Source organism: Orycteropus afer, unplaced genomic scaffold (genome assembly GCF_000298275.1).
Source record: "Orycteropus afer afer isolate SDZICR_OR568_19922 unplaced genomic scaffold, OryAfe1.0 scaffold00171, whole genome shotgun sequence".
NCBI classification, from domain to species: domain Eukaryota; kingdom Metazoa; phylum Chordata; class Mammalia; order Tubulidentata; family Orycteropodidae; genus Orycteropus; species Orycteropus afer.
This window is the reverse complement of record NW_006921758.1, coordinates 5,235,688-5,261,326: the sequence shown is the minus strand read 5'-3', so window position 1 is coordinate 5,261,326 and position 25,639 is coordinate 5,235,688. Positions and strand designations below refer to the sequence as shown.

At 36.8% G+C, this 25,639-nt stretch overlaps 1 protein-coding gene across 1 annotated transcript in view; it reads left to right on the top strand.

Moving 5' to 3' along the window:
• The window catches only part of SLCO1C1 (solute carrier organic anion transporter family member 1C1), a 61,501-nt gene extending 37,126 nt beyond the window's left edge, over positions 1-24,375 (top strand). The window contains exons 10-14 of the mRNA XM_007946788.1: positions 3,526-3,691; positions 6,383-6,567; positions 9,050-9,114; positions 22,371-22,488; positions 24,153-24,375. Of these exons, the coding sequence (XP_007944979.1) occupies positions 3,526-3,691; positions 6,383-6,567; positions 9,050-9,114; positions 22,371-22,488; positions 24,153-24,375 (757 nt within the window). The remainder of the gene's footprint in view (positions 1-3,525; positions 3,692-6,382; positions 6,568-9,049; positions 9,115-22,370; positions 22,489-24,152) is intronic.
• The last annotated feature ends 1,264 nt before the right edge of the window (positions 24,376-25,639 follow it).

The following is a 25,639-nucleotide window of genomic DNA, read 5'->3' as shown; positions in this document are numbered from 1 at the left end:
GTAGTTGTTGATTTTCATCAGTAAGTGCTTCAAGTCTTTATCACTTTTAGCAACTGAGGTTGTATCATCTGCATATCACAGGCTGTTAATGAGTCTTTCTCCAATCCTGATACTGCATTCTTCTTCACAGAGTCCAGCTTCTCAAATTATTTGCTCAGCATACAGATTAAATGAGTATGGTGAAAGGATACAACCCTGACATAGCATTTCCTAATTTTAAACCACTCAGTATTCCCTTGTTCTGTTAAAACAACTACCTCTTGGTCTATGTACAGGTTCTTTATGAGCACAAATAAATGTTCTGGAATTCCTATTCTTCCAAATATTACCCATTTGTTATGTTCCATGTAGTCAAATGCCCTTGCATAATCAATAAAACACAGGTAAACATCTTTCTGGTATTCTTTGCTTTCAGCCAAGATCCATCTGACATCAGCAATGGCATCCCTTGTTTCACATCCTCTTCTGTATCTGACTTGAATTTCTGGTCATTTCCTGTTGATGTACTGCCACAACCACTTTTGGATTATCTTCAGCAGAATCTTACTTGTGTGTGATATTAGTGACATTGTTTGATAATTTCTGCATTCTGTCAGATCACCTTTCTTTGGCATGGACACACAAATGGTTTTATTCCAGTCAGTTGGCCAGATTGCTGTCTTCCAAATTCCTTGGCATAAATGAATGAGCGCTTTCAGCACTGCATCCATTTGTTGAAGTATCTCAATGGATATTTTGTCAATTCCTGGAGCCTTGTTTTTTACCAATTTCTTTAGTGCAGCTTGGACTTCTTCCTTCAGTACCATTGGTTCTTGATCATATACTACTTCCTGAAATGATTGAACATTGACCAATTCTTTTTGGTACTCTGTGTATTCCTTTCATGTTCTTTAGATCCATCCTGCATTGTTCAATATTTTGCCCATAGAACCCTTAGAATATGAAACCTGAAGCTTTACTTTTTCTTCAGTTCTTTCAACTTGGAAAATGCTGAACATATTCTTCCCCTTTGATTTTCTAACTCCAAGTCTTTCCATCTTTCATAATTATACTTTACTTTGTCCTCTTGAGCTGCCCTTTGAAATCTTCTGTTCATCTCTTTTACTTCATAGTTTTCCATTTGTTTTTGCTACTCTCTGTTCAAGAGCAAGTTTCAGAGTCTCTTCTGACATCCATTTTGGTGTTTTTTTCATTCCCAGTCTTTTTAATAACTTTTTGCTTTCTTCCTGTGTGATGTCCCAGATGTCATCCCACAATTTGTGTGGTCTTTGGTCACTGATGTTCAATGTATGTATATGATGAATTTCTGCCTCAAGACCCATATAGGACAGAATAGAACTGCCCAAAACAGTTTTCAAGGCTTAATCTTTGTGGAAGGAGACTGCTACATTTTTGTCCTGCAAAGCTACTGGTGGGTTCGAATGACAAGCATTTTAACCACTGCACCACCATGTCTGCTTCAAGACCCTTTAGATGACAAATTAAGCTCATTTTCAGCAATATAAATAACTGACTTTATAAAACAGAAAAATCTCCCCAAGGATTGACCTGAGTTGCTCTGTTCCAATAAGCTATTTTGATTCTGGACATTGATTCTAGACATTCAACAAGGACACTGCATACAAGCTTTAGTCATAATAATGAAATAAATAAATAAATGATGTGAATGTCAGCAAGTTACAGACCCTCTTTGGACCTGATTTTTCTGATATGTCAAAAGAGAGACTGGTCTAGATCATTCCAATGTTCCTTGCAGCTCCAACCTTCTATGATCTCAGCCCTACAGTATCTTTAGTGGCCTCAGTTAACAATTAATAACTTATAGAATACTATTAAATATTCTTGTATGCCTGGTTAAGTAACCTTTTACTATGTTTGGGTACATCTCAAGGGTCTTTTGTTTTTATTTTCAAAGTGATTATCTTAGTTATCTAGTGCTGCTATAACAGAAATACAGATGGATGGTTTTAAGAAACAGATATTGATTTTCTCATAATTTAAGAGAGGAGAATGAAAGTCCAAATTCAGGATGCCACCTCTGTGTGAAGGCTTTCTCTCTCTGTCTGCTCTGGAGAAAGGTCCTTATCTCTTTTGAGCTTCTGCTCTTGGGCAGTCTTCATGTAGCTTGGCTCCTCTCTTTCCCCATCTTTGCTCTTTGATTGCTTTTTTAATCTCTTCTACCAAACAAGAAAACAAACTTACTGCTATCAAGTCAGATCTGACTCATAGTGACCCCTCCTTGGGTTTCTAAGGCAAAATCACTATGGAAGTAGATTGCCCAACATTCTTTCCGAGGAGTGGCTGGTGGGTTTGAACCGCCAGCCTTCTAGTTAGCAGTCAAATGCCTTAGGCACTACGCCACTATAATTACTTCTACATCAAAACAAAATTGTCTTAAGATACACGCACATGGGATTCTAATCATAGGCATGTTGTTGTTGTTGTTGTTATGTGCCGTCAAGTTGGCCCCAACTCATAGCAACCCCTTCTTAGGTTTCCAAGGCAGTCTCACTACCGAAGTAGATTGTCCAACCTTCTTTCTGAGGAGTGGCTGGTGGGTTTGAACTGCCAGCTTTCTGGTTAGCAGTCAAGTGCCTTAGGCACGCTACCAGAGAGGTTAGGGTTTACAACACATATTCTTTGGGGACATAATTCAGTCTATAACAGTGACTAAACCCATAGCAGTTCTCCTACTAGATGGAATACTACATTGATTAAGGAATTATGATTTAAACCAATATATGTAATAACTCTCAGGGTTACAGGGTAAAATGATAGATTCTTCCTCCAAAATAGAATACCATTTTTCTTTGATTGAATGACTTACCAGCAATCCTGGTTGTTAGCCTACTATGTGCCAGACCTTGTTCTTGGTGATAGAGATAGTAGAAGTGAATCAATCAGTTGCTGCCCTCACAAAGTGTTGAGTATTTAAGTAATGCCACAAATTACTCCAAAAGTATACTTTACTTCTATGTCTTGTTAGCCATTTCAATATATATTGTTGTTGTTGTTGTTGTTATGTGCCGTCAAATCAGCCCTGACTCATAGCGACCCCTCCTTGGGTTTCCAAGGCAGTATCACTACGGAAGTAGGATTGCCCAACCTTCCTTCCGAGGAGTGGCCGGTGGGTTTAAACCGCCAGCCTTCTGGTTAGCAGTCAAGTGCTTTAGCCACTATGCTACCAGAGCTCCTTCAACATATATTAGCATAGAACTATTTCAGAATGTCCTAAACACAGTGAACTACAGCAAAAGCCATAGTCAAGAAGTTATGTGAAGTTGTAAACCTTCAAAAATAACCATCAAGGGAAAGCCATTTAATAATGGACACGCATTTAATGACCAGAAGCTGGCTTTTATTAATGCTTAATGTCAATTATGTTTCCAAAATGTAGTCTCCATTGCCAGTACCATTTATATCACTCATCTCAAAAATGATTTTAAAAAATATTAGGATGCTGAAAAAAAATTAAGGTACTGTTTGGTAAGAGGTAATGTTTTATACTGCTATATTTCTTTTCAGAACCAAATCTGTCTCTTATCATGAAAGAGCACTTTTTACAGATTGCAATGCAAGATGCAAATGTTCAGAGACAAAATGGGAACCCATGTGTGGTGAAAATGGAATCACGTATGCATCGGCTTGTCTTGCTGGTTGTCAAACCTTCATCAGGAATGGAAAAAATATTGTAAGCAATCATTCCCTCTAGATTCTATGTCCAGGGATCTGTTATAATATATAAGTATACAAAGCTCTGAGGACTCAGGGAACTACCCCACAGCTGACCAACACTAGTGGGAGTGCTGGCTCTTACTCTGATCTTTTAATTTTGTGTGGAATCAGGAAATGTATAACCATCACTAATGGAACTAAAATTGTTGAAAGAATTGGGGCAAGGATTAGAATCATAAACTGGAAGGAGCTTTTGTAATTCTCTAGTTTTGTCCTTTCATTTCATTTATAAGAAATAAGAGCCTGGAGGTGAGGAAGTCCCATGTACAAGATCATACAGTTAAATAAGAACAGTGTTGAGACTCACAGCTTCTGACCTCAAAACCCATGGTCTTTGGAGGTTAAGGATCAGGACAAATAGAGGCCAATAAAAGGACTCCAGTCCCAGGTGCCAGGGACCTTGTTGTAAGAAGATTAATGGCTTGGGGTTGACTGTGCCTAAGAAATCACTCTGTATTGTGTAATAATGAAAAGAGCAGCTGGGCAAAAATGGTGGGAGATAAGCTTGGGAATATAGGTAGGATACCAATTTTAAAGGATATTAAACATCTCAATCATTAACACAACTTTACATTCCTGTTTCAAACTTACTTTTCCTTATACTCATTATGTATAAGGCATAGTGTCAAACTTTCTTCTTGTGAATGAATGATGAAATCTGCCTTTATTTGACAGTACTGAAGGGCTGTAAACTAGACCACACATATATCTTACATCTTACATGTTCTTACTAACTAAATATGACTGCATAAACACATCTGTACTCAGAGATTAATGCTTGTTGAGTTTTTCTCTGTTTATTATATCATATTTGAATTTTTTTTTTTTTTTTTTAAGAGCAGGAAGGGTAGGTATCTACCAACAATGAATAAGGCTGATGCAGCCATCTGTAATATGGGTTTTAGTCCAATCTCTTTCTTTTTATTTTTTTTTTCCCTTTCACTCCTTTAGTCCACAACTGCATGAATATCTCTCCTAACTGGAACCTAGCATTTATTAAGCATATTGCATGTTAAGGACTGGGATAGGTGCTATAAAAAATATTTTTTAATTTAAAGTTTAAATCTAATGTATTTAAATTTCATTGTTCTCAAGAAATTGGGTATCATTGTACCCATTTGCCTCATGAGACAACCAAGGCACTGAGAAATAAGGAACTTGCCTAAACTTACATTATTTATGAGTGACAATTTAAAAGTTATTTTGCCTGACCATAAAAACAAGCTGTGTTGCTCCTTTTTCTGGAAAAGGAAATATCAGCTTCATTTTATTGTTTATTTTAAAGTTCACAAACTTTTCTCTGATGGATAGTACAACTCCTTATATATACAAATGCATACATAAAACTTATGGAAAGAAGCTGATGAAATTATCTTTCTCTTTATTCAAGACTTAGTTGAATTTTATGCATCAGAAATATTTTTCTAGCAGCTACTATAAATTCCATCATATCTTCAACTTATTCCCATTTACTTAAAAACTTATATAGTGAAATTGATTGCCCAAATGTACCAGACATTATTTTTTGTTCTACATGTGCAATGATGACAAAATAGTTTCTGCCTTTCTGGAAATTGCATTCTAGTGGGGAAATATAGTTTAAGAATAAATAAACAAATACATGATATCATAGTAAGTAGTGATAAGCAGTGTGAAGAAAAATACGTGTTTGTAAAAGTTCTCACTAACGAAATACCTAAACAGAGACTTAAAGTATGGGTGCTAACTGTGCAGCTCTCTAGGAGAAGAGCTGCCCAGACAGAGAAAACAACAATGCCATGAGGTATGGGCTGTTTGAGGCTTGAGAAGGACAAAGTGGAGCTCATGACTATAGCTAAAGCTGAAGGTGGGAGGGAAGAGTGTTTAACAGCAAGAGCAGAGTGGAATCTAGAAACTACATTAAGCAGACTTTGTAAGCCACAATAAGGATTTGGGAATTTATATTAAGCTTGATGGGAAGCCACTGGAAAGTTGAAAGCGGTGATGCAATCTAACTGACATTTTAAAAGTATCACTTTGGTTACTATGTGAAAACAAACTGTAGCTGAGTATGAATGGAAACAGGTTAGCATGAAGAGACCACTGTAGTAATTAAGGCAAGAAATAATGATGGCTTAGACTTAGATGAAAAGGAGCTCGGGTGGTGTAGTGGTTAAAGCATTCAGCTGCTAACCAAAAAGTCAGCAGTTCAAACTCACCATCTGCTTCATGGAGAAAGATGAGGCAGTCTGCTTCTGTAAAGATTTACATCCTTGGAGACACTATGGGGACAGTTCCACTCTACCTTTAGGGTCACTATGAGTCAGAATTGACACAGTGACAAGTGGGTTGGGTTTGGTTTAGGTTTAGACTTGGATGTGTAGTGAAGGAAAAAAGGTATTGTTGGATTTGATAAGATGTGCTGAGAGATTGTTTCTGTAGATTCAGTAGTTTGTAAACCAACTAAATGCTGTTTGGATATCAGACGTTGTGTATGTATACATTTCACTTTGCTCAATATGCCCTAGCAGAGAAAAGTATAAGAATATATCCCCACTGGTTTATGCAATGCTTGAATATGGTATAGTACAACCTTTAAATAAATACTTATTTGTGATTTCATTTAAAAGTTACTTCAATAATTGGATATTTCCCTATTGTGTTACAGATATTTTATAACTGCACCTGTGTGGGAATTGCACCGTCTACATCAGGAAATTCCTCAGGCATGGTGGGCAGGTGTCAAAAAGATAATGGATGTCCCAACATGTTTCTATATTTCCTTGTAATTTCAGTCATCACATCTTATACTTTATCCTTAGGTGGCATACCTGGATACATATTGCTTTTGAGGTGAGCACTGATTCACTCTACCTTGATACAAGAATAACATAATAGAAAATGTAATATATTAATGAAAGCAGTGATTACAAATTCTGTTCTTTGGAATCATCTTGATCCCTTTTAGCCCTCTCAAGGTACTTTGTTCTACATCTTTGTTCCATTGTTGTTTTCCACTTTAGGTTTTTGTGTAAAACATGTAGTTAAATATGCTCTCTTCAATAAAAATGTTTGAGAACCACTGGTCTAGAGAGCAACATCAATGCCTACATCAATGTAGTCAATAAATACAGCATGCCATTTTCTAAAGCTGGTGATATTATATTAACTAGAATATACAAAATGTGTTTTGGAGTAAATACAGTTTCACTGAGTTTATGGGTGATACAGTTTATAAGGTTTTCAGTGGCCAATTATTTTTAGAAGTGTTTGTTGGGGTTGCTGTAAGTCAGAATCAACTCAATGGCATCTAACAACAACACAGTTTATAAGATACTTTAAAGTCTCATTAAATACCATAAATTCTATGGTTTTTTTTTTTTTTTACAGGTAGGCTATTACTTTTTCTATATATTCTTTCCCTGAATAGAATTATCTGTAGCCACTTCATGGCTGGTGAAATAATTGAGAATTCTGATCTATGAATAGCAGCACACCAATGATTTCAAAAAGTTTTTTCCTTATGAAACCCTAACAAATTAAAAAAACACCTTTACATATTTTAAATTCAATATCTAAATAGTTTTATCACAAATTTAGATTTTAACTACTCATTTATTTCTGGTATATTGTAAATATTTACTTTAAAAATTAATGATTAAGTCAGTCTTTTAAATGTAGTCCATTGTTGTTCATTGTTGTTATGTGCCGTTGAGTCAGACCCGACTCATAGCGACCCTTCCTTGGGTTTCTGAGACAGTATCACTATGGAAGTAGATTGCCTCATCTTCCGTCCGAGGAGTGGCTGGTGGGACCGCCAGCCTTCTGATTAGCAGTCAAGTGCCTCAAGCAGTATGCTATCAGAGCTCCCAATGTAGTCCATAGTACTTTAAAAACATAGCTTAGATAACCAATATCACACAATTAAAAATTATGTGGAAAGATCTCTAACAGTCATAAATGTAACATCTTTCCTTAATCTCCTTGTACTTATGCCTTCATTCCACTTTCCTATAGAATTTTCTTCTACCGTAATATAGTTTATTCTTGAACATTTTTATCGATTATCCTATTATACATCTCTATAAATCATGTATACAAGTTCAAATTTTAAAATACTAATTTTATAACCAGGATTCTCCATGATAATATTTTTTCCCTGATTGAATTAGATTTTAAAATATTACTATTATATAACTGATCAAAAGAATTTAAATTATTCCAGATTTTTTAAAAAAATCATTCAACATAAAATTTTAATGGAATCAATCTTTTATGAGATGAATTGGATGATTTTTAAATTAATTCCTATATACAAGAATTAATGAGACTAATAAAGAATATTGCATTCATCTCTAATTTTCACAGTATATACTATAGAAATTGGTTAGGAAAGATAAACAGAAAATAGTATCTAATTTCTGTCCATCTATTATTCTCAAAGGGTTTTTGGAGAACCTGAGATGTTTGTGTTTAGAAATGGGGTTCAGAATGATGAGAAAACACTGCCCCAGGGTTCCCTGACCCATGTTACTCTTTATAGTGGCCATTTCTTCAACACCTTCTTATACTTGCTAAGAAGTCACCTGAACCAAGCAGAGAACCAAGCTACTATTGTTACCACCAGTCTCCCAAATCTGATACCCTAGTATAGTTTGGTGTCAGAAGAACGCCCTTGGGTTGAATGAGAAAAGTTACAATTTTTGCCTCTTTTAAAGCAGAGATTAAAAGCAGTAATACATACGAAGTGCCAAGTACCATAGTTAACATTCAGTACCAATTATGTATCATCTTGATAGTTAGTATTTTAATCCACAGGTCCATCATTTAAAGTTATACAACTTTTTAAATCATGCTCTTATTTGTTTAGCTATGCTGCACTTAGCTGTTTAAAATCAGGTCCTGTCTATTCAGTATGTGTAACATGTAACAGTAATTATTCAATTCAACTAGGTTCTGTGCTTTTAGACTGAAAGCCACAAAAACTAGTTATACGTTATTAATTGTTTATTGTTGCTTCCAATTCTTGAAATTTTTTAGAATTTATTTTTCTTGTATTAGTTATTTTGCTAATTAAAGTTATGATTTTACTCTACCCAATACCATTCAAATATGTTATGTAATGGTGATTTACCTTCTAGAAATATTAACTATAAAGTCTTTGACGCAATGGCACATGGCTTTTATATATTTTGCCTAACACACTATTCACTTTTCCATAATGCTACTCGAATATTAATGCAATTTCATTGTGTTAAGGAGATTATCACTGTCATTTCTATTGATTTTAGTTGACTATATATTTATATTTATAGTGTGCTTTTTTTGCATTTAGATCCATTAAACCACAACTTAAGTCTTTTGCCCTGGGTATCTATACCTTAGCAGTAAGAGTCCTTGGTAAGTAATCTATGCTCTAACTTATAGTAGCTATCAGAAGTGTATTTCAAATACTTTTAATTACCATTCATAATTAATTATGCAGGTGGTTAAATCCTTTTATCCCTCCCTCCCCCTTCCCTTCTGTTCTACCTTCCTTCTTTCCTTCACTCCCTCTCTTCCTCCCTCCTACTGTCTTTCACTCATCCATTTCCTTTTTCCAGAAATGTTTCTTGAGTATAATATAATACTATACCTGTGATATAATAAAGTTATTTGATGAGAGGAATGACAATTTTTGTTTAATAGTCTGACCTCTTTCAGCACTGATCTATTGTCAAAAAGCCCATTGCTGTTATGGGACAGCCTTCTGAGAAGGAAGTGGGGGGTGGGGAAGGAATCATTAACAATGCTCAACCTTCAATATGACTGTGGTAGTTAAGGTTATGTGTCAATTTGGCTGGGCCTGGTTTTGGGTGGCTGGGCAGCTGGATGTAGTATTCTCCATGATGAGACTAGTAGTCAACTCCATGGTGGAATCTACTGTGAGCAGCCGAGTACCTGCCTTAGGGAATGTGATCTGCTCCCAGTACGTAAGGAGAAGCTTTAGAGATACTCTGCAGCTTTCTTGGCATGCTTAGACCCTGCATGTCACCACGTCTTCATTTAGCAGGCTGCCATGTTTCCTGACGATCGATCTTGGGACTGTCTGTGGTTGAACTAGTGGCCTACTCTGTCCTGTGGTAATATTGAGACTGTGTCATTTTATTTGTCGATCTTGGGCTTGTTAGCCTCAGCAGCCAGCAGCTGCCTGAGTGAAAAGATACCTCTAGCTCCAGTGGGCCAGGGGCAAGAGGCAGAGCTGAAGCCCAAGGTCAACGGGCTTTCACTCAGCCCCTAGAGCTCGGCACTTTGAAGTTGGACTTCTAGCCTCCAAGATTGTAAGAAAATAAATCTCTGTTTGTTTAAAACCACCCATTTGTGGTGTATTCCTGTCAGAGCAGCACTAGGTAACCAAGACAATGACTTGCTCAGCTATTTAAATGGAAGAAATTCTTTCAGCTACTTTCAATACATATTTCAAGGATTTGTCATTAGGTAGAAAGATAAGATTATTCAGTTAATTAGAGCAGTATGCTTTTAAGTTGGTGAATCCTTTAAAGGTATTTGAAATGTTTTCTGTGACTACAAAATTTTTAAGTAAACAATGGTGACACATAGAAAAATAGAATGAATGAGACAGATCATTCTGTGTCCTTAAGGAGTTTATGTTCTAAAGGAGAAAGTGAATTAACTGTGATTGCTCTTCTGCAATTTGGCAGACAAAAACTGCCTGGGAATAAAAACCAGCTCAAACCTTTAAATATCTCAAATTAAATTAGATTTACATAGATCTCAAGATAAATATCTATAAAATGTATGCAGATGTGATAGAATCCCAATAAAATTGTGCAAGCAACAAAAATGAAAGTTTATGTCATATGGCATAGAGGTTATCCAGAAAATTGTCAGATTACTGAGCTTGAAGTATATTCTTTACTGCTATTGGCCTTTATATCTACTTTTTTTTGGAAATATTTATGTAATCTATGGAGCTCTGGTAGCGTAGTGCCTAAGGCACTTGACTGCTAACCAGAAGGCTGGTGGCTCAAAGCCACCAGCTACTCCTCGGAAGGAAGGTTGGGCAATCTACTTCCATAGTGACACTGCCTCAGAAACCCAAGGAGGGGTCGCTTTGAGTCGGGTCTGACTTGAGGGCACATAACAACAACAACAACAACATGGTGCAGAAAAGGAGCTCTGGTGGCATAGTGCCTAAAGCATTTGACTGCTAACCAGAATGCTGGCAGTTCAAAACAACCAGCCACTCCTTGGAAGGAAAGTTGGACAATCTACTTCCGTAGTGATGCTGCCATGGAAACCCAAGGAGGGGTCACTATGAGCGGGATATGAATCGATGGCAGTGACTTTCATGGTACAAAAAGAAATTCAAGTAAAAAATATATATATTTATTAAATTGATTGCATACAAATAAAAAAAAAATAAAAAAAAAATATTTGGAACTGGCAAAAATATCATAGCAAAGTCAAAAAAATTGATGACCTGGGGAAAAGTAGTGGCTAATATCCCTACTACATAATAGAGCTCACAAATATTGAGAAGAAAAAAACTAGCAAACAAATAGGAATATGGTAAAAGATATGAATAGTTATTTCATGGAAAAAGAAATGTCAATGTCTTTAAATTTAGGAAAAGATGCCAAAACTCATAAGAAAAGTACAAATTAAAACTGCACTGAGATCCTATTTCTTATTTATCAGATTGGAAAATTAATAAACTTTATTCATAATGTATGAGGAAACAGATATTTTTACACATTGTTGTTGGAAAGGTATACCATTCCTGCAGAGAGTTATTTGGCAATAACTAGCAAAATTACTCACCCCTCTTCTGTCAGTTTGTCATACTGTGGTGGCTTGTGTGTTACTGAGGCTCGAAGCTATGCCACTGGTATTTGAAATATCAGCAGGGTCACCCATGGTTTCAGTGGAGCTTCCAGAGTAAGACAAATGGCAACAAGGATAAGGTCATGTGCTTGTCCCTGGAAACCTTATGAATAGCAATGAAACACTCCCTGATATTTACTGGAAAACCTTATGAATAGCAATGAAACATAGTCTGATATAGACCTGGAAGATGAGCCCCTCAGGTTGGAAGGCACTCAAAATACGACTGGGGAAAGAGCTGACTCTGCAAAGTAGAGTCATCCTTAATGACGTGGATGGAGTAAAGCTTAAGAAACCTTTATATGATTCAAAATTGCAAGAAATAGCTAAAAATATTCATTAATAATCAGGATGTGTAATGTATGAAGTATGAATCTAGGAAAATTGCAAGTAGTCAAAAATGAAATGGAATGCATAAAGATCAATATCCTAGGCATTAGTGAACTAATGCCAAAACGATGCCAAAGACCAAACAAAGACCAAAATGGATGTAGGAAGGACTCTGAAACTTGCTCTTGAATGGAAAGTAGCTAAAGCAAACAGAAGAAATGATGAAATAAGAGTTGAACAGAAGATTTCAAAGGGTTGCTTGAGAAGACAAAGTATTACAAAGAAATGTGCAAAGACTTGGAATTAGATAGCCAAAAGGGAAGAACATACTGAGCATTCCTTAAGCTGAAAGAACTGAAGAAAATTTCAAGCCTTAGGTTGCTTAGGTTGCGATAGGTTGCCATTTTGAAGCAGACAATCATATGATCTACTATGCCAAGACTGACAAATTGAACAGGAATGGCATCACATTCATCATCAAAAATAAAATTTCAAGATCTATCCTGAAATAAAATGCTGTCAGTGATAGGATAATATTCATACACCTACAGGAAGATCAGTTCATATGACTATTATTCAAATTTATGCACCAAGCACTAAAGCCAAACATGATGAAATTGAAGATTTTTACCAACTTCTGCAGTCAGAAATTGACAAAATGTGCAATTGAGATATACTGATAATTCCTGGTGATTGGAATGGGACAGTTGGAAACAAACAAGCAACCTTAATTGCCAGATATGACCTTGGTAAAAGCCCCAGTATCAGAGATCGCATGATACAATTTTGCAAGATCAATACTGCAAATACCTTTTTTAAACAATACAAACAGCAACTACAGACCTCCAAACCAAAAACCAAACTCACTGCCATTAAGTTGGATCTGACTCATGACAACCCCTCCTTGAGTTACTGAGGTGGTATCTTTACGGAAGTAGACTGCCCAATATTCCTTCCAAGCACCACCAGAGCTCCTTACAAGATGGGATATATAGGAATCAAATTGACTAAATCTGTGGAAAGAAGTGATGGAGAAGCTCAATATCAACAAAGCCAAGAGCTGAGTATGGAAGAGACCATCAATTGCTCATATGCAAGTTCAAGATGAAGCTGAACAAAATTAAAATAAGTCTGAGAGCCAAAATACAAACTTGATTATATACTACCTGAATTTAGAGACCATCTGAAGAATAGAAGACAAGACGAGTTGTGAGAGGGCATCAAGGACATGATACGTGAAGAAAACCAAAGGTCATTAAAGAAACACAAAAGGAAGAAAAGACCAAAATGGATGTCAGAAGAGAAACTTTCTCTTTAATGGAAAGTAGCTAAAGCAAATAGAAGAATGATGAAATGAAAGAGTTGAACAGAAGATTTCAAAGGGTTGTTCAAGAAGACAAAATATTGTAAAGAAATGTGCAAAGACTTAGAATTAGATAACCAAAAGGGAAGAACATACTGAAGATTCCTTAAGCTGAAAGAACTGAAGAAAATTTCAAGCCTTAGGTTGCGATATTGAAGGATTCTACAGGCAAAACAATAAATGATACAGGAAGCATGAAAAGATGATGGAAAGAATATGGAGTCACTGTACAAAACCACAACCAAAAAGAATTGGTCACATTCAACCATTCCAGGAGGTAGCATATGATCATGAACCACTGTTATTGAAGGAAGAAGTCCAAGCTGCGCTGAAAGAATTGATGTAAAACAAGACTTCAGGAATTGACAGAACACCTATTGAACTGTTTCAACAAATGGCTGCAGCACTGGAGGTGTTTATTCATTTATGGCAAGAAATTTGGAAGACAGCTACCTGGCCAATTAACTGGAAGAGATTCATATTTGTGCCCATTCCAAAGAAAGGTGATCCAACAGCATGTGGAAATTGTTGAACAATATCATTAATACCACATGCAAGTAAAATTTTTCTCAAGGTTATTAAAAAATGGCAGCAATATATTGACAGGGAACTTCCAGATATTTAATCTGGATTCAGAAGAGTATGTAGAATGAGGGATATCATTGTTGATTTAAGATGGATCTTGGCTGAAAGCAAAGAATACCAGAAAGATGTTTACCTGTGTTTTATTGATTATGCAAAGGCGTTCAACTGTATGGATCATAATAAATTATGGATAACATTGAGAAGAATGAGAATTCCAGAATACTTATTATGCTCATGAGGAACCTGTACATAGATCAGGAGGCTGTCATTTAAAATGAACAAGGGGATAATGGATGATTTACAATCAGGAAGTGTGTGCATTAGGGTTGTATACTTTCACCATACTTCAATCTATACGCTGAGCAAATAATTCAAGAATCTGGACTATATGAAGAAGAATGCAGCATTAGGATTGAGGAAGGTTCATTAACAATTTGAATATGTAGATGATACAACCTTGCTTAATGGAATTGAAGAAGACTTGAAGCATTTACTGATGAAGATCAAAGACCACAGCCTTCAGTATGGTTTACACCTCAACATAAAAACAAAAGTCCTCATAACTGGACAATTAAGCAACAGCATGACAAATGGAGAAAAGATTGAAGTTGACAGAGATTTCATTTTACAATCAACACCCATGGAAGCAGCAGTCAAGAAATCAGATATCATATTGCACTGGGAAAATCTGCTGCAAAAGACTTCTTTAAAGTGTTAAAGAGCAATGATGTCACTTTGAAGACTAACACCTAACCCAAGCCATGGTATTTTAGTCACCTCAAAAGCATGTGAAACCTGGACAATGAATAAGGAAGACCAAAGAAAAATTGATGCCTTTGAATTGTGGTGTTGTGAAGAAAGCTGATAATGCCAAGGACTGTCAGAAGAACATACAAACCTGTTCTGGACAAAGTGCAGCTGGCATGCTCCTGAGAAGAATGGCCATTCTTCATCTCACCTACTTTGGTCATGTTGTCAGAGGGGACTAGTACCTGGAAAAGGCTATCATTCTTGACAAAATGGAGGATCAACAGAAAAGGGGAAGATCCTCAATGAGATGGATTAACACAATGGCTGAAGCAATGGGCTCAAGCATAACAAGGATTGTGAGGATGATGTAGGACTGGGCAGTGTTTTGATATGTTGTACGTAGGGTTGCTGTGAGTTGGAGATGACTTGATGGCACCTAATAACAACATCAGCAGCAAAGTTACATACGAATTTATTTTTTCATCCTGAAATCCCACTCCTAGGAATTGATATCATAAAAATACACTAGACAAATTGTGAAATAAGTAGTTATTATGCATAATCTGATAATTGTAGTATTATTTTTAATAACAAAAGACAACAAAGCCATCTAAATATCCTTCAATATGAGTCTATGGTTAGTCCACTTAACAGAAAATTATGCAGCTGTTAATCAGGAATAGAGAAAATCTTGAATTTTACCAAGTGATCTCCAGAATTTAGTATTAAGTGAAAAGAAGCAAAATGCAGAATTATAGTCATAGTACAATAGTATAAAAATGGCATGGCAGGGCATCTGAGCTCCTCTGGCTTCACAAGGAGGAAGGAGAATCAAGATCAGCAGCCCAAGGCTAATTCCTATGAGGTGGAGGTCAAACATACCTCCTCCCTTCAACCTTTTTTTACCAATTCTGACACTAGCCCTCCCATGGCACCTTCTATTTCTTTGCTGGGTTTGATCATTCATTCTGGCCACCCAGAATTCGCAGACTATATGCATGGTTATGGGTTTATTAGGGGAGTAACAGGTTACAATTCAGGATGAGGAACAACTCAGTATACAATTCCTCACTCAGGCAGCTCTTCAGCCATGCCTACAGGCAGGTCTCTCCCTCAGCCCCTAAGCCCATTGGGCTGGCCTCTACCTGCTTCAACAAATGTTACAAAGGTCTTTAGCTGCACTGATTAGTGCCCAGAGGCACCCTACTGCACCAGTAAACGTTAGTCTGAAGGCAGTCAGCTTTCTCACTCCATGGGTTGGCAAGCCTACTGTAACTGCCTTACTTCATAGGCTAGGAGGCCCATTTTGCCATCTTGCATTGGTCTTCTGATTCTGCTGCTGCTAGTTCTTTGCCACTGCTTCTTGCCATCTCACATTGTTTTTAGTGTTACAGCTCTCTGTCTTCTAGGTCTAGGAAGTTCTCAGTGTAGGGACCCCAGGTGGAAAGGTCATGCTCCAGTCCTTACTCTTCGTGGTGGTAGTGTGATCTTCCCTTGCCACCTCTGGGATCACTCAGTTTTGTCAGTTTGGGATGACAAAACTGACCAATCCTCTCCTTAGAGATCCATACCCCTTATTTGCATTATGCCACCCCCACAAACTTCCAAGCTCATTATTTGCATTATTAGCAAGCTGTCCAATCCCTTGATGGGCCTCAAACACTTTATCTGCATAGTCCCACCTAATCATTTGGTGAGAGTTGCAAGACCATGGCTAGAAAGGCTATATAAAAGCAATTCATCACACTACAAATACCTTTTGTATAAAGGTTGTGGAAAGAAGGAAATATTATATATATACAAACAAAGGTATTTGCCCTTCTTTAAAGAAAGAAACAATGGATGCATAAACTAATAACTAATAAAATAGTTAACCCTCAAAATCATTTTTTTTAAAAAAAGGCCAGGCTTACTAGCCTAATGAAGACTGGTATAACCCCTGAGACTATGGCCCTTAGATACCCTTCAAGCTACAAATTGAACTTAATCTCTGTAACTCAACTGGCAGCCAGATAATAGACAGGACTATAAGGTGAATTGTAATATCAGGAGGATATGCACTCATAAGAACAATCAAACATATGAGATCAAGAGGACAGTGTTTGCCAGAGATAGAGTTGGAAGGCAGGAGGTGATGGGACAAAAGAAGGAAGTGAAAAGGTAGGCACAGGAGGAAGTAGGTAGAATGCTGTTACAGTGTGGGGATTACAGCCAATGCCACAAAACAGAATGTATATGGATTGTTGAATGGAAAACCAATTTTCTCTGTAAACTTTCACCCAAATCACAATTAAAAAAAAGTTACCTATGGGAGCTCTGGTAGCGTAGTGCCTAAGGCATTTGACTGCTAACCAGAAGGCTTGCGGTCCAAACCCACTAGCCACTCCTCAGAAGGAAGGTTGGGTGATCTACTTCCGTAGGGATACTGCCTTGGAAACCCAAGGAGGGGTCGCTATGAGTCGGGTCCAACTCGACAGCACATAACAACAACAACATGGGAGCTCTAGTAGCGTAATGCCTAAGGCACTTGACTGCTAACCACAAGGATGGCGGTTCAAACCCGCCAGCCACTCCTCAGAAGGAAGGTTGGGCAATCTACTTCTATAGTGATACTGCCTTGGAAACCCAAGGAGGGGTAGCTATGAGTTAGGGCTGACTTGACAGCACATAACAACAAGAAGATATTTTATGACTATCATTAGCCATTAATATTTTCAGCATAACAGAAAAGTGATAAAGTTACAAAGTAGCATAATTCAGTAAAACCAATTCTTAAATTGAATGTAAAATATTGATATGATTTCATATTTTTTATTTTATGATAATGTATATTTTATAGCTTTGTGTCCTAAAAAAATTTAGAAGCTATGATAAAACCAAAATACCAAACCCACTACCACTGAATTAATTTGTATTCATAGCAACCCTATAGGACAGAGTAGAGCTGCTCCACAGAGTTACCAAGGCTGTAAATCTTTACAAAAGCAGTCTGCCACATCTTTCTCCTTTCTATAGTGGATTTGAACTGCCAACGTTTTCTGGTTAGTAGATGAGGGCTTTAGATATATCTAAATTTAAAAGTGTCTAGAAACAGTTTGACACCTACAAGTTTCAGATACAAACTGTCAATATAAAAAAAGTGTTATTCTTTAATAATAACAAAAGAAAAATACCGCACCACCAGGGCTCCTGATAACCAAGGAGAAATGATCATCTGTAGAACTCTGTCTGTGATATTAAATATAATTTCCCAATAAAGTAATCATAACACCTTGGAGAAATGACTGATTCAAGGTCTGTGACTGCTTCTAATGCATGTTGTTGTTGTTATGTGCCGTCGAGTCGGACCCAACTCATAGCGACCCCTCCTTGGGTTTCCGAGGTGGTATCACTATGGAAGTGCATTGCCCCATCTTCCTTCCAAGGAGTGGGCTTCTAATGCATAAGATGCTATGTAGTTGTTGTTGTTATGTGCCATTGAGTCGGACCTGACTCATAGTGACCCCTCCTTGGGTTTCCAAGGCAGTATCACTACAGAAGTAGATTGCCCCATCTTCCTTCTAAGGAGGGGCTGATGGGTTTGAACTACCAGCCTTCTGGTTAGCAGTCAAGTGCCTTAGGCACTATGCTACCAGAGCTCCCATAAGATGTTATAAAACAAAACAAAAAAAATCCCCATTGCCATAGAGTCAATTTTGACTCATAATGATCCTCACTGGGTTTCGAAGGCTGTAAATCTTTATGGAAGTAGATTGCTTCATCTTCTTCCCATGGGGCACCTGGTGGGTTTGAACCATGACCTTCTGGTTAGCAGCCAAATGCCTTACCCACTACACCACCAGAGCTCCTTTAAGATGCTACAGGACGTGTTTTTGTGCTGAAATATAAGAAAGCTATCAAAGACTGATAGACATGTCAAAAGTACACAGAATTAATTTGAGGATATTGACTTAAGGTAAGATAATTGAGAAACAAAACAAATAATAATAAAGGCTGCTGTATATTGAAACATCAAAGGCATTGATGTACATTAAAATACAAAAAAGGCATTAGTTCATATGACACTTTAAAAATTTGGAAAATTTTGGGGCACTAACTCCTTTTGCTTAAAATTGATAAATATAGAGAAAGAATCACTCTGCCTTTCCTCAATTAACTATTTTTCAAAGGAACCAAATAATCAATGAAGGAAAAGTATCCTTTATAGAAAATCCCAAATAAATTCTACAGAAGAACAGAATTTTTAAAAAATTTTATTGAGAAGATAATTTTTCTTTTGATCCAGCATTCAATTAAAGATCTCACATTGTATTTACTTATCTGGTGTTTTTTATGTTCAGCCATCCCTCCATCTTTTATGGTATTCCATTTTTCAAAAGGTGGAGTCAACTTTTTTATAGAATATCCTACCATTTGGATTTGTCTGTTGGTTTGTATTTGATTATATTCAGATTAAATATTTTTGGCAAGAATACTATATAGGCGATATTGTGTGCTTCTCAATATATCACATCAAGAACCACAACTTCAGTTTTCTCCATTATTGGAGACTTTCAGTTTGGTATTTTGGTGGATGTAATGTCTACCAGTTTTCTCTATTTTGAAAAGAATTTTATAATCAATAAATAATCTGTGTTGTGATTCTTTGAGACCAAGTGAATATTTTGTTTCCCAAAAATCTTTCACATAAAGTTTTATTGATGATTCATGATTGAGTCAATTGTTAACAATATTTGCTAAATTTAGATATACTTTTTAAACAGAAAATATTCAAAAATATTTCTCTTTTGTTATTAAAGAATAACACTTTTTTATATTGACAGTTTGTATCTGAAACCTGTAGGTGTCAAACTGTTTCTAGACAGTTTTAAAAATTCAATGAGAATGTTTTATTCTATTTAAGCATACAAAGCAATGTCTAAGAGAGGGCATTATATATACAAAAAAAAACAAGATTAAAATCTCAAATGCTGAAAAGGTCCCAGCAGTTGATGTAAATGAAGGAAGTAGCCAGTGGAGAAGCTACAGGGCATTGGAGAGTGAGATCCTTGTCTATGTGGGGAGTGAAGAGGGGGTTTTGAGGCAGCTACTATTCAACTCTCGCCAACTGTTACCAGGGACTGCCAGAAATCAAAGCTTTCAAGAGCATCCAGAAATCTGGATTTTTACATGAAGTCTCCTAGCTTGTAAATAAAAAAACCCAAACCCGCTGCCATCAAGTCAGGTCTGACTCATAGCAACCCTTCCTTGGGTTTCTGAGGTGATATCACTACAGAAGTAGATTGCCCAACCTTCCTTCCGGGGAGTGGCTAGTGTGTTTGAACCACCAGCCTTCTGGTTAGCAGTCAGATGCCTTAGGCACTATGCCACCAGAGCTCCCAGCTTGTAAATACTGGTTACTAATTTAAAAAAAAAAAAAAAGATCCTATGCAGACTTATCAATGTTAACAGACCACACTAGTTTGACATAGTGGCTAAGACACTTGCCTGCTAACCAGATGGCTGGCGGTTCAAACCCACCAGCTACTCCTCGGAAGGAAGGTTGGGCAATCCTACTTCCATAGTGATACTGCCTCGGAAACCCAAGGAGGGGTTGCTATGAGTCGGGTTTGACTCGGCGGCACATAACAACAACAACAACAAGTTTGACATACAGAATATAAAATTGAGTTGTAAACTGACTGCAGGGTGAAACACCAAAACTCACTGCCATTGAGTCGATTCAGACTCACAGTGACCCCTCCTTGGGTTTCTGAGGAGGTATTTCTATGGAAATAGATTTCCCAGTCTTCCTTCTGAGGAGTGGCTGGTGGGTTTGAACCTCCAGCCTTCCGGTTAGCAGTTAAATGCCTTAGGTACTATGTCACCAGAGTTTGGTAAAAAAATGCAAAAGCTTGTGAAATGTGGCTAAGCTGGTCTTTCTAAAGATCAGTCTCTCTCTGACTCTCCACTATTAGGTAGATCATAGTGAGTATCAGATGCGAAGACATCAGTTATATAAAATTTAAGTTGAGAAATCACTTAATATGCTAGTGCTGAAATGTGTATGTGAAAAGACATTTGTGTTCCCTAAAGACAGATTAAATTGTCAACAAGCATTTATTGAGAATTCACTAGTGCTTAAAGCATGAGTAAGGAAGATATGTTCCATACCCCAGTAGAGCTTATAGTCTAGCAAGAAGGACAAGCAATAAAGCCATTACAGGATCGTTGAATATTTTGAAGGAGAACTATAAGTGCTATTGGATGTAGAGCAAAAGGAATGAATAGATTCCAGGATGTCAGAATAGCTATTCCTGAAGGAATAACACTTAAACTGAGATTCAAAGGGTGGGTAGGTATTAAAAAAAAAGGAAGATAAACGAAAGAGGAAAGTGCTTCAAATGAGGAAAACTATACCCTCAAACTTTAAAGCACAAATGTGAACTTTAAGGGACAGAGATCTAAGTTAATGGTGGTGAAAAACTATGGGCAGAGATAATAAGAACGGTTGTACAATGTGAAGGATGTAACCTTTTGTCATTGAATAGTACGTGTAAACATTGTTGAACGAGTATATCTTGTTGTGCACATTTTCACAAAAAAATAGAAAAATAAAAATTTGTTACAGATGGCATGCAGGCAAGAGGGTGAACATTTTAAGCACTGAAAGAAATCCAGTGATGTTGGAATCTGAAATATAAAAAAAAAAGAATGTTGTCCAAAATGAGGCTGGAAGTGTAGGCAAGGGCCAGTAGCCAGTTAACAACTCTTGTATTAGAACAAATGCTTTAGGAAATCATCTATTTAATCAAATTATCTAGTATCTCTATGATGAGGAGATTGGAAAGGATGAAGGAAGGAAGCAGGAAGAATCATGAATTGGCTGTTGCTTTAAATCAGAATAGAGGTAGTGGCAATGGGAATGGAAAGAAGAGAATGTGTTTTTTATACCTTAACCAAAACCATATCTGTTGCCATGGAGTACATTTTGACTCATGGTGAGCCCGCAAGTTAAACAGTGGAATTGCTTCATAGGGTTTTCTTGGCTGTAATCTTTATAGAAGCAGATCACCAGACCTATCTTCCATGGTGCAATTGGATGGGTTTACAATTTTTAGATTAGTACTCAAATGAACGAGGAAATTTTACTAGGTGGTAAAATTGATATGATGTAAGAGGGAATGAAACAAGGTCATATAGAGAATGGGAGGATTCAAACATGACTTCCAAGCATAACTTTAGCAACTAGCATCTTTTATTATTAGGTGGCTAGTAATAAAGGGGGAGCTCTGGTAGCATAGTGCCTAAGGCATTTAACTGCTAACCAGAAGGCTGGTGGTTCAAACCCACAAGCCACTCCTCAGAAGGAAGGCTGGGCAATCTACTTCCGTAGTGATTCTGCCTCAGAAACCCAAAGAATGGTTGCTATGAGTCAGGTCTGACTCGATGGCACATAGCAGTAATAAAGGGGCAGGTCTAGGTAGGAAGAGGATTATTAGCTCATGTTGAGTTTGAAGTGTTTGAGGGACATCTTTCCAGAGTTAACAAAACTACAGTTATTCTGTGAGACTGGTGCTAGGGAGAAAAGACTGGAATAAGCAGGGAGATTTTGGAGATTTCAGCATGTAACTGATGATATTTCATTTCTCAAACAGTAATTATTGGACTATAATTAAGTGATTCCAGACAACCATTCAATATAGGATTACCAAAAACATGTGCATATGTTTTCAGCAGCAATCATTTGTTTCTTTTACAGCAGGAATCCCAGCTCCAGTATATTTTGGTGTTTTGATTGACACTTCATGCCTCAAATGGGGATTTAAAAGATGTGGAAACAGAGGATCCTGTAGATTATATGATTCAAATGGCTTCAGGTATAGTGTCACACATATTCCTCCTGTACCTCGTACTATATCCCAGGTTTGCACAGTGCAATTGACACTGATAATTTCTCATGTTGTTTCACAGCTTATAAGAAAAAGGATAGTCTAATAAGGAAGTGTGATCTGTTTCATAGGATAGTATTATTTGCATAGCTCTTTGATATTCTTCCCCTTTCCTAAGCTTGGCTCCCATTTTAAATGAGTAACCATTTTTCAAAAATATGACATAAAATTCCAGAAAAGTGTAGAATTCTGAAAGTTTATGCAGACAAATGGATAAGTAATTCCCTAAAACTCAGAAGCATTTAAATTTAGGTCACAGTTTTGGTTTAATTCTATTCTTTTTCAAACTGAGCCAAACTGTACCATTTACGTCAGCGATAATCCCCCCTGGGCAAGAGTTGGATTTGGCTCTAAATCTGTCTGGATTTTATTGCCAAACTGATGTTCAATTATTCCAGTACTTGAAATGCATAAAAGTAGAAGGTTTCCTCTGTGTGTGAGAGTGGATATGGGTGTTGGGGGCATGGCTTTTCACTATGGAATCATTCAGTTCAATTCATCAAACATTTAGTCCCCTTCTTGATGAAAGCAATGCTCCAATGGCTTAAAAGCAAGGACTTTTTAGACTTACAAGCTGAGCATTTTCTAGAGAAATAAACTTGGTGCTGATCCAGATAAGTTGAATGTGAATTAAACAGACCATCTCAAATAAGTTTGAGTGATTTAGCAGGCTTTCATGTTATGTGAGAAATTTATTTTCCCTTTGAAGGGATCCTGATCTGTGAGTATAATTTGGGATTTATTCACATTTGCTAAGACTGTATTCACTTCAATGTAGAGACAATATAACTCAATCAGAGGCTGAGAGTGTGTTCATAGGGAGACTAGAATGAATCATTCAACCTATCGTTCCATACTTTAGTGCTTCTGACAGAGTGTGGAACTAAAGCCTTCCCATGGGAGCAACTGATTTAAAACCTCTGGTTCATTAAGTCATCCTCCTTAGCTTGAATTGATTCCCCTCAGCATTGCTTCATGAAATTTTTCCTTCAAAAAAAAGAAAATTGGGGCAAGGTCAGAGGGAGGGTAATCATATAACTTATCATTTCAAACCTGAACAATTTGTAGAGTGAAATTACACTGGGGCAACAGTAGTATGAACTGGAATTGTTCTGGGAAAACAGAGGTATGGTCACTTATTCTAAGGGAACCATTTACCAGAGGATGGAAATGATTAAGTAGTAGTAGTAGTTGTTGTTGTTGTTGTTATGTACCATTGAGTCAGACCCGACTCATAGCAATCTCTCCTTGGGTTTCTGAGGTGGTATCACTATGGAAGTAGATTGTCCAACCTTCCTTCCAAGGAGTGGCTGGTGGGTTTGAACCTCCAGCCTTCTGGTTTGTAGTCAAGTGCCTTAGGCACTAAGCTACCAGATTAAGTAGTAGTAACTAAAAATGATGGTGCTACTAAGAAATTTCTTTATATTAACAAATTGCCTTCAATAGTCTGTCTGTGCTCATAGAAAGGCCTTTCGTAGCTACTGAATCTTCATACTTAAGGAAAATCATCAAAATATTATTACCTTTCTTTTTCATTTAATTTCAAGTGGGGTAGTTGCAATATGGTGACTGAGATTTCTCTCTTCTTCTAGATATATATATCTGGGACTAACTGTGATGCTGGGTACAGTGTCCATTTTCTTAAGTATTGCAGTACTTTTTATTTTAAAGAAGAAATGTGTTTCAAAACATAGAAACTTTATAACCAAGAGAGAAAAAACAGTCATCTCTACAAGACTCAGGAAGGAAAACTGTGCTACAAATGACCATTGGCTACATCCCAACTATTGGCCAGGCAAGGAAACAAGACTTTAGAAAATGAGTGACTTGAAGCCATGTTTTCTAATTTTTGGAAATTCTGAAAATAAATTTTAATCAAATGCATTTTAAATGTGTAATTTCTTTCTCATTTCAGAAACTTTCTGTTTTGTTTTTGAGCCTAGGTTGACATTAGATAGTGCATCTGATAACAAATGTAATTAAGCACATTACAGAAGATACAGATGATAAAGTTAATCACAAACAATTTAATTCATCTACAAATTCCTTATATTACTTACTCAAGTGCCTAATATTGCCTTGTGTCCATTAATATCTTAAATGTATAACTAGTAGAACAATTTTCCTATTGTCTAGTGGTTATGTGCAGCATAATTTCTAAATAGAGATACTTGTCTAGGGTGAGAGAATGCTACTAGAAAATTAAGTGACATCTTGACTTCCTTCAAATATTGTTGTAATAATCATTTTAGGATTAAATCAGAATATGTAAAGGACAATTGAATTTTAAGTTTCTTTCTTTTGAAATACAGTAATTGCTATTGGAATGTGTTGTGTCAAATGACCTTGAGGAATTAGAATTCTGGAGTATAGCTCTTCTACTGTTTATTTACATATGTTGTATATGTGACATTATGAGTGACCATGAAAGTAAATAAAATTAATGTTAACATGCTTTATTGTCTTTCTATTAATTCAGTGAATCAAAAAATACTAGCAAATACAATCCCACCCATTTTTTATGTATATAAGAACCTCCCTACATGTATTCCTAAAAACATGTTTGAAGATCAAACTACGAAAGCCTACAGTAAACTTGTATGTGATAATGGAAATGCAGAGTAGTGAGTGAGTGGTGGTAAGACTGGGTGTGGTTCCTTCTAGGGCTCCACCTCCTACAAATCACAGGGCCCATGGGCTTCTGGAAAGGAGCCTGCCACAGGTACACCCTGTCAGAGAGCTCTCTGTTTCTCTGGAACTGAAAAATTCAACTCAAGGATTTCCTTTTCCCTGTCTTCCTGACCTTCTCAGTAGGGATAGATGGATCAGCAGGCAGTCTACTATCTTTAATCTTCAGCTCTACAGCACACTATGTAGTTCTTTCTCCACCGCAGCTGCACAAGACAGGCCTGTCCTAAGAAAGGCAGACTTAAGGTAGACACCACACACCTTAGTGAGGCACCCTATTGAGTTATCTCCAGCTCACTTTGAATACTGTCTGCACTATGGAAGTTCTGTACTAATCTAGAGAAGAAAGGGTGGAAGGAAAAGTTGAGATAGGAAAGCAACACTGGAAGGC